At 41.0% G+C, this 14136-nt stretch overlaps 1 protein-coding gene across 3 annotated transcripts in view; it reads right to left on the minus strand.

Moving 5' to 3' along the window:
* CTPS2 (CTP synthase 2) overlaps positions 1-14136 on the minus strand; it is an 84615-nt gene that overhangs the window by 54790 nt on the left and 15689 nt on the right. For all 3 annotated transcript variants that reach the window (XM_054189017.1, XM_054189018.1, XM_054189019.1), the window contains exons 8-13: positions 12800-12951; positions 12409-12541; positions 6748-6836; positions 5576-5670; positions 4642-4704; positions 3973-4016 (exon numbers count right to left, since the gene is read on the minus strand). In XM_054189017.1, coding sequence (XP_054044992.1) covers positions 3973-4016; positions 4642-4704; positions 5576-5670; positions 6748-6836; positions 12409-12541; positions 12800-12951 — 576 coding nt within the window. The remainder of the gene's footprint in view (positions 1-3972; positions 4017-4641; positions 4705-5575; positions 5671-6747; positions 6837-12408; positions 12542-12799; positions 12952-14136) is intronic.

Below are 14136 nucleotides of genomic sequence, written 5' to 3' on the forward strand. Positions count from 1 at the left end.
CCACCCTCAAAGTAAAGAAGTTCCTCCTCATGTTTAGGTGGAACTTCCTATGCTCAAGTTTGTGCCCATTACCTCTTGTCCTGTCGCTGGGCACCACTGAAAAGAGCCTGACCCCATCCTCCTGACACCCATCCTTTAAGTATTTATAAGTGTTGATAAGGTCCCCCCTCAGTCATCTTTTTTCCAGACTGAAGAGACACAAATCCCTCAGCCTTTCTTCATAAGAGAGGTGTTCCAGTCCCCTCATCATCTTGGTAGCCCTTTGCTGTACCCTCTCCAGCAGTTCCCTGTCCTTCTTGAACCTGGGAGCCCAGAACTGGACACAGTACTCCAGGTGTAGCCTCACCAGGGCAGAGTAGAGGGGGAGGATGACCTCCCTCGACCTGCTGGCCACACTCTTCTTGATGCACCCCAGGATGCCATTGGCCTTCTTGGCCAAATCACAGCTTATTAATATTTTCAAATTCTAGGTCCCATTTCCTTTAAGTTTTCATCATAAATATTCAGCTTTAGGAATTTCTTTTTCCCTACAGCATTTTCAATACACAATTTTGGCTGTTTGACATTATTAAGTCATTAACTTCCATTTTTTGTTTGAAGAGACTACTATTTTTCCCGAGGTATTTGAAATCTTAACTCTACAATACTTGAAGTCATTTACTGCCAATACAATTGATATCAATATTCCCTGAAATAAGCAATACAGGGTTACACGGGGTTTTCCTCCTATATAAAATTACTCATGGGTGCTTTTGCAGAACCCACGTTGAGCAACATTGTTGTAGTGATACTTAGTAGAAATAGGTGAACAGATAAAATGAAACATATTCAGCATTGCAAGCAACTCTCTAAGTTTGCACGTTTAGTTGTGCATTCGTTATTGTTCAAAACAGAACAAGTCACAATAGCCTCACAAAAACCTTATTTTAATTGAGAGACAGCTGTCAGTCATATAATTTCTCATTATTTCCGCCACCTGTTTTTCCTTTGGAAGCCTAATTCTGAGTGACATGATTACTTGAAAATCTCAGGTTTTATTTCTAATAAAAAAGGTGCAAAATTTCCATAGATGCAGATAAAAGGGAATCAAAGTAGACCAAGATATTTCATTGTGCTTCAGTGAGTACAGTTGCGTATTTGAACATTCAGCAAATTAAGAAGGGATGTAAGTAGCTGCATATTTTATGGTTGCCCCTGAGTTCCCCTGCCAAACTACATATTTGAACTTCTGTCTTTTCTCCTTTTTCTTAAAAATAAAAGGAAATAGAACTACTGCCTCACCAGTGCCTTTCTTCTCCCTCTTCAGTCTCCAAAGGAGCAGGAACCAAAAGAAAAGCACACTGCTTTGCTCGTAAGTTAGCACTCAGTTGAACCACACAGCGGCATCGCAAGATATTATCAGTGCTGATAGGGTGTTCCCAATTAACCTTCTTGGGCAATGAAACTTCTACATCAGGTAGTTCACAAGCTTCACCAATCTGCTTCTCTTCCTATCATTTTTATTTATTTGTTATTATATAGAATATCTAAACAGTTTTTAGCACAAGATGGACTCTGCTAAAGCAGATTATTTAGCAGTTATAATTACTGATAGTGCAAATTTCCCCCTTGGAATGATTTACATCTGTTTCTCGCACAGAATTGAGATGTCAAAGATCAGATTAAGATGCTGAAATATGACTGGTAATAACCAATTTCAGAACCTCAACGCAGCTCAGAACAAAAGAATATCCATTATATGTACTGTAAGCACACTGCTTCAATTGTAAACACTGTATTAATCTTCTATGACACATACATTAACTCCATTATTTCCTTAATTTTATGTCCACATAAGTTTCTCTTTAACATATATACCTTACTTGCCCTTGAATGCAAACTGCAAATCAGTCAGTTAATTACTTGTGGAATAAAATTTTGTCCCAGATATATTGTACCAATACACACCACAGTTTCTGTAATAGAAGAAACCGCTGGTAGGGTTGCAGCAGACAAGCATCCGTGTTCCTGACCAGCTAAGTGTTGAGCTCTGCATCAGAGCCAGCTACTGTGAACAACCTTTAGAATAATGGTCAAGGAAGGTGATTCTGCCGCTCTACTCCCATCTCATGAGACCCCACCTGGAGTACTGCGTTCAGCTCTGGAGTCCCCAACATAAGAAGGACATAAACCTGCTGGAGCAAGTCCAGCGAAGGGACACAAAGATGATCAGAGGGCTGGAGCACCTCTGCTATGAGGACAGGCTGAGAGAGTTGGGGTTGTTCAGCCTGGAGAAGAGAAGGCTCCAGGGAGACCTTAAAGCAGCCTTCCAGTACCTAACGGGGACCCACAGGAAAGGTGGGGAGGGACTCTTTGTCAGGGAGTGTAATGATAGGACACAGGGTAATGGTTTTAAACTGAAAGAGGGTAGATTTAGATTAGATATTAGGAAGAAACTCTTTACTGTGAGGGTGGTGAGACACTGGAACAGGTTGCCCAGAGAAGCTGTGGATGCCCCATCCCTGGAAGTGTTCAAGGCCAGGCTGGATGGGGCTTTGAGCAGCCTGGTCTAGTGGGAGGTGTCCCTGCCCATGGCAGGGGGGTTGGAACTACATGATCTTCAGGGTCCCTTTTAGCTCTAACCATTCTAGGATTCTACGAAACCAGCAGTTCCAAAGGGTGTCTCACCCTCTCCTGATGATCTGACTACATCCTGAAAAGGTACCTGAGGTGATTAGCTGAAATGCAGTCAGGGGAAGTTAAATAAAACTCACACTAAAAACCCTTAGAAACAAAGATGACCCAGAATCAGTCTTCTGTACTATCCCTTGTTTCCCAAAAAATTTACAGTAAGCTTTCAACATCTTCCACCACCTTCCACATTTTACAACATACTGCTATTATGAAATTGACCCCTCCAGAGAAAGAGTACGTCTTCACATACAGTTGAAGGGTGAAGGAAGAGACCTCTTACAATGTCAAACCCACAAATTTGATGCCAAATGCAAAGTTTACCTTTGTTCATCTGAGGACATTTCCAACTGCCACCAAGTTTTAGCAGGTCTCACACCGAAACTCTGAAGGTATCTAATTTACCTTCAAAAGTTCACACTAGATCATCTCTCCTATGCATATAAACAACCTTGACAAAGAGGTCAAAGACTTTACAAACCTCCTATTTGCATGTTTTGGCTAAGCAAATGAGGAAAAAAAATATTTTATTTACAAATCCCAACAAAACTCTTTTGAAGGAAATTGATATGGAAACAGTGAGTCACTATGAGCAGCCCCCTTAACTTATCACTAGAACAGATGTATACATCTTACACCATCTCACACGTAGTTTTCTGTTCCTTTTCATTTTCTTAAAAACCTTCTCTTACTGATCATTTTTAAGTTTTACTATTATGACAATGTGACACTATACTCTCCTAAACTAGGATATGCCTGGAAGAACTCCATTCTAAAATTCTACCATTGGCATATGATACAGAGAACCCTGTCACAACTACAGCATTGAAATTTTTCTCAAAAGGAGGACTGTGAGATACATGGGGGAGGAGGGGTGTATTGGTTATTTATACTATTTATATAAAGGAAAAACAAGAATTTTTCAACAGCTTTCCATATAATCCTTATTTTTTATATAAATTTATATTTTGATAATAGCTCTGTGCTACGCTTTCCAGCTTCCCTTTATATTTTATTCTCTTGTAAAGCCAACCTAATCATTATCGTCTACTCCCAGAATCAGTCTACAGCAAAGGAAACTATTAGAAAAACTACAAATATAAAGGTAAGGCAAATCACAAAAGTGAGCAAATGACAGCAAGGGACTATTAAAAGAAAACACCTTTTTAAACAACAATTAATAGGCACAGCGGACACCCCTTCACCTCTTTTACCATGTAAAAATATATATAGACCTTAATGTACACACAGGGAACTCCCTTTTTAGCAAAAAACATATGCAGGAAAAAAATCAGTACTTACAACAGGTTTTTTTGTGTCTGGGTCAAATTCTGTAGAATTTGCATCTGAAACAGGAGTTCAAAACAAACACAGTACATTTCCATTGTTCTACCTGCACTATAAACTCATCATAACAGTTCTGTTAAATTTTAGGGCTTGTCTGCATTAAAGCTACAATCTTGTATGTTGAAGCACATACTGCACCACTTTTGAAGCAACCACAGGAAGCCTATGACCTCCGTCACACAGGCTCCCTTTCCTACTTCCAAAACCCTTTTCCTCTCAGCTCTTAGTGACAGAAATTCATTGGTGAGCTAAATCGCTTCATACTACTACTGCAACGGCTATGGTTTGGCTACTACAATTAATGAAAGCAAGTGTGGAAACACTTCTTACTTTTTACTCCTCACCACCTGCATGCTCCAGAAAGAGATGACAGAGGTGAACTGTAGGCACACTTTCTCCTATGCTGCTTAGATCAAGAAGCAAGTTTCAAGCAATCTGCATAATAAGAGTTCCTACTCCTTTGTACAAAAAGGTAGCACAGGGTGCTTAGCTGAAAATGATCATGTTGCAAGTACCTAATGATTATAGGCTCTATATAATAGTTCTAATAATAGATACACATTTCACATGTAGAATAAAATTTCTTCTAAGCAAATCATATTCACACAGTCATACTGAGCTTACCTTTCCAATTCAAACAGTTTCTTGCAAACTCCACAACTGCTAATTGCATTCCCAGGCAAACTCCTAGGAGAGAAAACAAACCCCCCAGAATTTAACAGGACAAAGAGCAGCACTGACAAAGTACTTGCTGTTCTGTCTTAAACTTGACTGCTTAGAAATCTTGGTACCCGGTGTATATACACAGACTTACGAAAAACATAAACCAAAAATGGCTAATGTAAACCAAAAACGGCTAATGTAAACCAAAAACTCACTCTTCAAACTTGGCACACTGTAAGTACATGTGACACAATTATGTGCTTTAAGCCCTTTCAAAGAATTTTTTTCCTGCCATCTATTTTACCAATAAAAAATAAAGACAAACAGAAGCTGAAAACCTATGTATCCAGATGCAAATTTTGCTTTGGCAACTAGTCACAGTAGTCACTTATAAAATTGTAGGAAATGGGAAGTAAGAACCAAAGCTTTGGAGGCACTTAAACAAACAGCACTTAGCTTGTAGGCCAGATGGCATCTTTAGATTTTGCCATAATAAAATATACCAGTAAATCAACAAAAATTATTTAATATAGTAAATGTGTCCAAAGACACCTATGTTCTCTACACACTGATTAGTATCTATAACGATCCTGATTTAATTACAATGTAAAGCAAAGACTCTCACATAAAATGTGAATATAGCAAATAAAACCTTTGAAGTAGGGACAGTCTTTTTCTTCCTTCCTTATACAGCAGATGTAGTACATGACTATGACCCTGGACATTATTTACAAGGCAAATATTCACAACAGCATAGGTACTCCCCTAAGAAAAGATCCTTCCCTAGTGTGTGCTCTTTGTGGTTTTTTTTTTTAAATCAAATCAATTAGCTTGCTTTTATTTAGCTTGCTATGCACCTCCAAACCACAATAATTTCTGACTCTAAGGATCTTACCAAGAAAAGGTTTTTTCTTTGTCCTTGCCCAGGAGATAGCTTGGAGTTTGCCTTCTGTTCCCCTAATTCCAAACCCTCCTGGGACCAGAATGCCACTGTAATGACAGCCATATATAAAGCAACCAACAGTTAGAATCAAACCAGCAAAGGAAGTCCATACAAATTGAAGAAAGACATTTTAGGTTATAACAAAGCAAGCCCAATGCACAAAAGGCATGTTTTGTATGGCCATTCAGGATACACATAATTTAACTCTAAATTTGGAGATTTGTCTCATCTAGAATCATAGAATTGTTAGGGTTGGAAGGGACCTTAAAGATCATCTAGTCCCAACCCCCCTGCCATGGGCAGGGACACCTCCCACTAGATCAAGTTGCTCAGAGCCCCATCCAGCCTGGCCTTGAACACTTCCAGGGATGGGGCTTCCACCACCTCTCTGGGCAACCTGTTCCAGTGCCTCACCACCCTCATGGTGAAGAACTTATTCCTAATGTCCAGTCTGAATCGACCCATCTCTAGTTTTAATCCATTCCCTCTAGTCCTACCATTACCCGACATCCTAAAAAGTCCCTCACCTACCCACCACGATTCTTATCTGACCAACCTCATGCTTCACAGTGAAATTCCTACTGCTTAAATACGTATTGCTTAAATAAACTAGCTAAATATCCACTACTCTAGGATCGTAACACAAAAAACTTTATGTCTACTAAGTAATACTGAAGAAATGAATGCATTTTGACAACAAACAACATCCTCTTACAAATACAAAATCCTGCCAATGATTCTTAAGAGACATTTGCAGAGTGTCACCAGCATTTACTAAGCTTTTGTCTAACTACCTTTCACTATGATGCATGTTGACAAAGAAAAATCTTTGACAACTGACCTGCACTGTAAAGAAAGCCTCGCTATCAAAAAAAACCCAAACCCAAAACAAACCAAACAAACAACTGCAACCTGTCTAAAGAGATTAAAGCAGAGTTTGAGGATATAGGTTGATACTATAATTTGCTAAGTCTGGAGCTTGTCATGAACCATGTACATCTATCCCTTTATGTAAGTAACGGAAGTTTGGATACACTGAGAAATGATTTACCAAAGCATTTTTCATCACATGAAATAAATATCACAGAATGCATTTGGGATACAGAATACCCAATGCCACTTACTCTGCTTTGCACAGTTTCTGCCATGCCTGGTGATACTTCACTGAGTTCTCCGCTTCTGTAGAACGTTCAAGTTCTGTTGAATCTATATACTAATAAAAAGATATGCATAAAATAGTCATTTCTTCCACAGAAAGAGCCGCATACACTATATAACCAACTTTTTAATAGCACTAAGACAAACCTATTAGAGTTTTCAGTGAATTTCCCAATAAACCCATAACAACATCACCGAAGACCCAGTATTTGCTCTGAAACCCCAGTGCCTGCCCTAGTTGCAGTAACGCGCGCCCCTCCCTTTGCGCATAGCTCTGAAGCTCTGTCTGCGCCTCCAGTCCTCATTTTGCCACCTTCCAGGTAATGCTCCATAGCTGCGTACCCAGATTTTCTTCCTGTGGAAATCAGAGCACCAATCAAGGGGTGGTGCTGACCTTATCTCATCCAAATGATACGCAGCCAGGGTGTTAACTTTCCTAGCTTTTGCATGCCACAGTTTATCTAATCTTATCACAGACTGGATAAACCTGCATTGTCTAGCCTGTGAGAAAGGCATTCCTGGGGACTGACGTGAAAGCACCAGCTGTAGAGGGAGAAGCAGACTCATTATCTATGTATTATTACTAGAAATACTGCATTAGAAACTCTACTGTCATTAATAAGCATGGCTCCTGAGGTACCACTAGAGCAAATGAGCGAGGTGGCTATGTACGGCACTCGGGACACAAAAGATCAGAGTCTGATTCTTGGTTTTGCCAGTCTTTTTCTCAGAGTAACATAATTAATAGCGTCCTGCTGTAGAGTCCATACCCCATAAAAATGAGATCACCTGAAATGACAGAACTCATTTATGTACAGAGAAACAAAACCATCAAGAAGATTGCTGAAAGTTTTCCAGATAGGATTGCATTCTAGCAAGCATTTTCTACTTTTTCCACACTCCAGAAGGCATCAAAAATACAACATAAAAATAACTACTCATGACTACTAAAAGCACACTTTATCATGCTGGGAGGTTGGAGAGAGAAACTAATTACAGTTGAAGTTAATTGTGGTTTCCTTGCCAAACATGTTGAGCCAGCACATTTATCACTTCAAGCAGCACCAACATTTCACAATTCAGAGATGTGGATGCTAGGTTATGAGCTGGATGCCACATACAATATTAAGCAGTTCCTTCAGAACATGGGATTATACGGAGAGCCTTTGGACAAAAACACTAAAAAGGAGGTTAGCACATGCAGGTAAGTACAGTAGGAGCCCTTGTCTGTTGACATTTCAGCACCGTGCTGGAACTCCAGCAGTCATCAATTCACTTGCTCATTAATGCAAAAGCTCCACCGAACTCAAGACTGGCTGCACACAAAGCTAACCACGTATTTGCAAACCTGGTGCCTTTCACTTTTTTGCTAAAAGCAAAGTTATTTTACACATCATAAAATTTACCCACTATGTAGCTGCCTGCATAAAACACTATTTAAAGTGACAGAGTCATGTAGGTCAGAAAGGGCCCTGGGAGGTCTTGGGAGGTACCTAGAGATACTTTTTAGCAGTGAACACAATATATAAGTTCTTCAGTATGTAGGAAAATATTTCCTCTTATTAAACATGAAGTTATTTTGTTTTCTTGAGTGCTTCCCTAGCTGTTTTACATGATCAGTAGCAACCAGTTCTTTGTCTCTATACTATTGAACATTCAGCATATCTTACAGAGGACAAGAGTAGAAGGACACTAAGATAAGCAGTTTCTGGGTTTTTTCCTTTTCTCTTGATAGGAACTGCCTCTCCCCCCTCCCCAGAGACTAAATCAACCCACTTCTCTCAGTAAAGAAGCCCTACAGAAAAAACAGTTCAGATTTGCTTTTGTTTGTGCATCTCTGCATGTCTTCCCTACTTGAAAAGGTTCTGGGATGAAATCAACAATGAGAAGCAAAACATGAAGGATTTGCAGCTGACTGATGTGCCTGACAAGCGGCAGAATGATACTGTGAGAAAACAACAGGGTGATTTCAGAGCCCACAACAGCACAAGCCACAGTGAAAAGTACATTCTACGCCATCACAAGCTGCTGCAACTACTGCACCATCTGAATAGTTCATCAGAACCAAGCAGCGATGGGAGGGTGCAAAACATAACTGGTTATCTTGGTACAGGGCTAGTCACCTCCCTCACCAATTCACTGGAAAGAAAACACCTGAGGCGATAAATTCCTGGTGACCTGTGTTCTCAACCAAACATTAGTATGTTACCAGGTTTTTGATGTAAGAAATTCCTTCTTTAGTACTCGGTGTTCATGGTTTAGGGAATTCACCATCTTCTCCCAGAAGATATTTAAAATATCACTGTGTATTGGGTCTGGCTGAGATGGAGTTAATTTTCCCGATAGCAGCCCTCATAGTGCTGAGCTTTGTATTGGTAGCTAGAAAGGTGTTGATAACACACCAGTGTTTTGGCTACTGCTGAGCAGCGCTCGCACAGCACCAAGACTGCCTCTCCAACATTGACTCCTCCCACACCCAGTAGGCTGAGGGTGGGCAACATCTTAGGAGGGGACATAGCCAGGACAGCTGAGCCAACCTGACCAACGGGTTATTCCATACCATGATATCTCTCAGCAATAAAAGCTAAGGGAAGGAGGGTATGTGTGTGTGGGGGGGTGCATTCATTATTATGACATTTGTCTTCTAGAGTAACCACTACATGCAGTGAAGCCCTGCTTCCCAGGAAGCGTCTGCATATCGTCTGCTGATGAGAAATAGAGAATAAATCTTTGATTTTCCTTCACTTCCATGCACAGCCTTTGCTTTTGCATTATTAAACTGCCTTTATCTTGACCCATGAGTATTTTTACATCTTGTTTTCTCCCCGCCCTGTCCTGCTGAGGAGGGGAGTGATAGAGCAGCTTGGTGGGCACCTCGTGTCCAGCCAACGTCAACTCACCACAGTCCTTTTTGGCGCCTAACATAGGGCATGAGGAATTCAAGATAAGGATGGTAATTTGGAGAGGTAATGGGCAAAACATGGACTGAATTTTGTTAGAGAGTGAAGAGAGGAATGATTGTGGGGAATTTCTGTTGTAATTGCAGTGAAGGGATGAGGGGTGGATTGTATGTAAATCGTCCACTTTCATTCAGTGTTGTGATGATGTTGTTTTGATTGTGGTGTGCGGAATTCTTTTTTTTTTGATGTGAGTGAAGATTGTGAAGATTGTGTGATGAATGTGGATTTTAATGATAATTCTTAAATATGTGATTTACAGAGGCGAGGGGTGGAGTGCATTGGGTTTGTATGGCAAGGTTTTGATAGTGGGGGGGCTACAGGGGTGGCTTCTGTGAGAAGCTGCTAGAAGCTTGCCCTATGTCTGACAGAGCCAACACCAACTGGCTCCAAGACGGACCCACCGCTGGCCAAAGCTGAGCCTATCAGCGACACTGGTAGCAGCTCTGTGATAAAATATTTAAGAGGAAAAAAAAACCTGTTGCGGAACAGCAGCCAGGAGAGAGGAGTGAGAATGTGTGAGAGAAACAGCCCTGCAGACACCGAGGTCAGTGAAGAAGGTGGAGGAGGTGCTCCAGGCCCAGAGCAGAGCACTGCAGCCCGTGGTGAAGACCATGGTGAGGCAGGCTGTTCCCCTGCAGCCCATAGAGGTCCATGGTAGAGCAGATAACCACCTGCACCCCATGGAAGACCCCATGCAGAGCAGGTGGATGCACCCAAAGGAGGCTGTGACCCCATAGAGAGCCTGTGCCTGGAGCAGGCTCCCAGCAAGACCTGTGGACCCATGGAGAGAGGAGCCCACGCTGGAGCAGGTTTGCTGGCAGGACTTGTGACCCTGCGGGGGACCCACGCTGGTGCAGCTTGTTCCTGAAGGACTGCACCCTGTGGAAGAGACCCACGCTGGAGCAGCTCATGAAGAACTGCAGCGCGTGGGAAGGACCCACATTGGAGAAGTTCATGGAGGACTGCCTCCCATGGGAGGGACCCCATGCTGGAGCAGGGGAAGAGTGTGGGGAGTCCTCCCTCTGAGGAGGAAGGAACAGCAGAGACAACGTGTGATGAACTGACCACAACCCCCATTCCCCATCCCCCTGCACTGCTCAAGGGAAGGAGGCAGAGAAAATCATGAGTGTGACTGAGCCCGGGAAGAAGGAAGGGATGGGGGAAGGTCTTTTTAAGATTTGGGTTTATTTCTCATTACTGTACTCTCATTTGATCGGCAATAAATTAAGTTAATTTCACCATGTCAAGTCTGTTTTGCCTGTAACTGTCACTGGCGAGTGATCTTTCCCTGTCCTTATTTCAACCCAAGAGCCTTTTGTTATATTTTCCCTCTCCTGCCCAGCTGAGAAGGGGGAGTGATAGAGCAGCTTGGTGAGCACCTGGTGTCCAGTCAGGGTCAACCCGCCACACACGGTAAACAGGACTCCCATGTATTCATTACTCTGTGCTTCATTAAAAAAGTATATATGCAACCCTGGTTGTTCTAGGTGGTCCCATTGCTTCTTTCTGGGGTAGACAGACTGAGGCAACAGAATGGTGGCTATGTCTTTGGCCTGCTGCCTTTAGCAACCTGTTAAGTCATCCTGGACATTAATGACCTTTCTTGTCAAGAAGTGGTTAATTCCAGTGAGAAGCTTTCTAGAGCTGAGTGAAACCAGCCTGCTTTCCTTGCACAAGCACTATCTAAGCAACCCATGCATAGCTTTTGACACACTGAAATTTTCACTCCAGTATCTTCTGGTTTGTATATCATGAAAAAGAGAATGATCAAGAAAGGTCACAGGGTTCAGCAATTTTCAGCGCATAAACACACAAACTTACTTCAATCAGAGACAGGCAGAGACCAAAACCTACTGAGTGCAGTACAGCCTGCAACGGACCACTTTGATCAGTTTATCTTATATCATTTAATGAATCGCTCTAAAGCAGCGTGTTGCTGCTGATACTTTGTGAACATTTATTACTCTCTTGATACTACATGTTGCTAAAATGTCCTCTGTACCCATTACGTGATAATAATACACACTTCCACACTGTTCCTCTGCCCCAGGCTTGCCATCCCTAGAAACTGACAGTTCCACCAGTGAGAAAGCTGATTAATAGTTTTTCCCCCTGTAGTTCAACTTTCTATTCTCATTAAAATGAGACAAATTAGATTCCTAGATAGTCCTTTATTTGAGGAACTACTATCTTGGAGAAACTAAGTTCATGGCTTAACTCTGCTATCATTGGAATCCTACTGAAAATAAATTGGATGGGTCTCAGAATATCAACTGAAATGAAGAGCAACAGCTTCTGGCACCAGATTTTAAAAAGAAAGTAAACTGCTTTCCAATTTACCTATTTTCTCCTGTCTTTAAGCATGATAAGCAATCTCATAAGAACAAGTGAAACCTACCTTTGATAGTAAATATAAATTTGCAGGTAAAGTCTGCCTTTGCGTCAGATTCTGTTTTGGGTAATTGCAGCATTTCTTTCAGATAAGTTTAGTTCCAAATAAAATAAATAAATCTGTAAAAGCTGCTTTAAAAAAATGAGATGACAGTCTGTATTTATCTGCATGATTCATTTTCTAATTTCCACATGAATTAAAACTGCCTCGCATGACAGAAACTAGTAGAATATATTCAAAATATTCCTGAAAGCAAAATCCAGAAACATCCTCACCATTAAATCCAGTTTGTGATTAATTGCCAGCGCAGAGTGTTCCAGAGCCTTGAAGACAGATGCATAGCAATCACTTAGTTTTGTGTACTTGCCAACGAGAGCTATGGAACACACCTTCAACAGCCTTTCGTATCTGACAAAAACAAGGTTTTTGATTATTACACCAATTTTCACAAAGAAAACATTTTAACAGTGTTTGCTTTTTCTTTAACTTAACTTCACAAAACATGCTCTAAAATCTCAAAGCTGACAATGTTTTTAAATCCAGACCATTCCCAAGTGTTGATCAGCAGCATGCTACTGAACCCAGTCCAGTTTGGTGACTTCACAGCAGCTAAAAACCTACATTGAATTAAAACACTTCTAGAAAAAGCAGCGGGAGTTAGAATACCTGTCAGCCATTTTCTTCCATTTCATTAGAAGATCGCTTGGCTGGTCATCAATAGGCAAATTCAACCTCTGTTTAAAATACTTAATGATGCCTTGCTCCTCCAACAGGATTGGTACTCGGTAAGTGGAAGAAACATCATGGATAAATATCACCTAACAAAAAAAAGCGTAATGTAAAAGGCTTACCTAAATATTTTTCATAGGAAATATACATTCTATTTTTAGTATACTACATGCGTTTTTTATTCAACATACATTCTAATTTTTAAATACTTCTATTTTGAATAAGCAGGGTAGCAAAGCCCATATTTAAGGCTCCACTAAATCTACAAGGAAGAAGATACCCAAAAGGTAAAAATGGGCTTCGCTTCTACATCACACAATCATGCAAAAATAGCTCATCAAGCCTATCAACGCATCAGTTTTAATACAAACATCTGGCCCCAAAAGCAGTCATGCTCGCTAACACTTCTTCCTCCTCACAAACTTGAAGAATATTAATTGGGAAAGAAAGAACACAAACGGAATCTAACAAAACAGATCCAATTGGGTTCTGATAAAGTCTCCTGAAGGAATTTTCATAGTGAATTAGGTTATGTAATTAATTAATGAGCATAGTCCCTTCAAGGACCATTTAGTTAAGAACACATTTATAATCTGCATCCAAGCTGCTGGCAGTTAAGTTCACTGCACTTGGCTTACATGAGACTGCAGAGTTCAGAAACCTGAGCACAAGCGTTCTCTTCCCTGATACACGAGAAGTAAAGGATACTCGCCTAGTTATCCTTGAGTTACTTCTGTTCATCACCTAAGTATGTACACATGCGTGCTGCCCCATGCCTCTCTGCATGCCCATTCAACAGCAAAAATAGGGGAACCACAGCCCTCCTACAGTAGGAATAAGGCTTACCCAACTGTTCTTTCAAACTTGGCTACTACCATCCTAAGGATATAGCATTAAGAAAGAATCACCAGCTGCTCTAGGTTACAGCCGTGCTGACCATGGAAACAGTTATAATCCTGAAATAAGCTGAAGACACTGCTTTTGTTTCGGTGGTAAATACACTGAAGTGAGGAGGGAGGACTCACCTGATAAAAGCGAATTAAAAAAAAATCCACTTAGAGGAAGTCTGTGGAACAGCATGTGGTCTTCATGGACTAGTTGTGACAGTCCTGGAAACCATTTCCAGGCACATAAAAAGACAAGAAAATCATCAGGAGTAGTCAGCATGGATTCACCAAAGGGAGGTCCATACTTGACCAACTCAATAAACTTCTATGATGAAGTGACTGGCCTGGCAGATGAAAGAAGAGCAGTGGATGTTGTCTACCTGGACT

The sequence above is a fragment of the Rissa tridactyla genome, chromosome 1, assembly GCF_028500815.1.
Source record: "Rissa tridactyla isolate bRisTri1 chromosome 1, bRisTri1.patW.cur.20221130, whole genome shotgun sequence".
Lineage (NCBI taxonomy): Eukaryota > Metazoa > Chordata > Aves > Charadriiformes > Laridae > Rissa > Rissa tridactyla.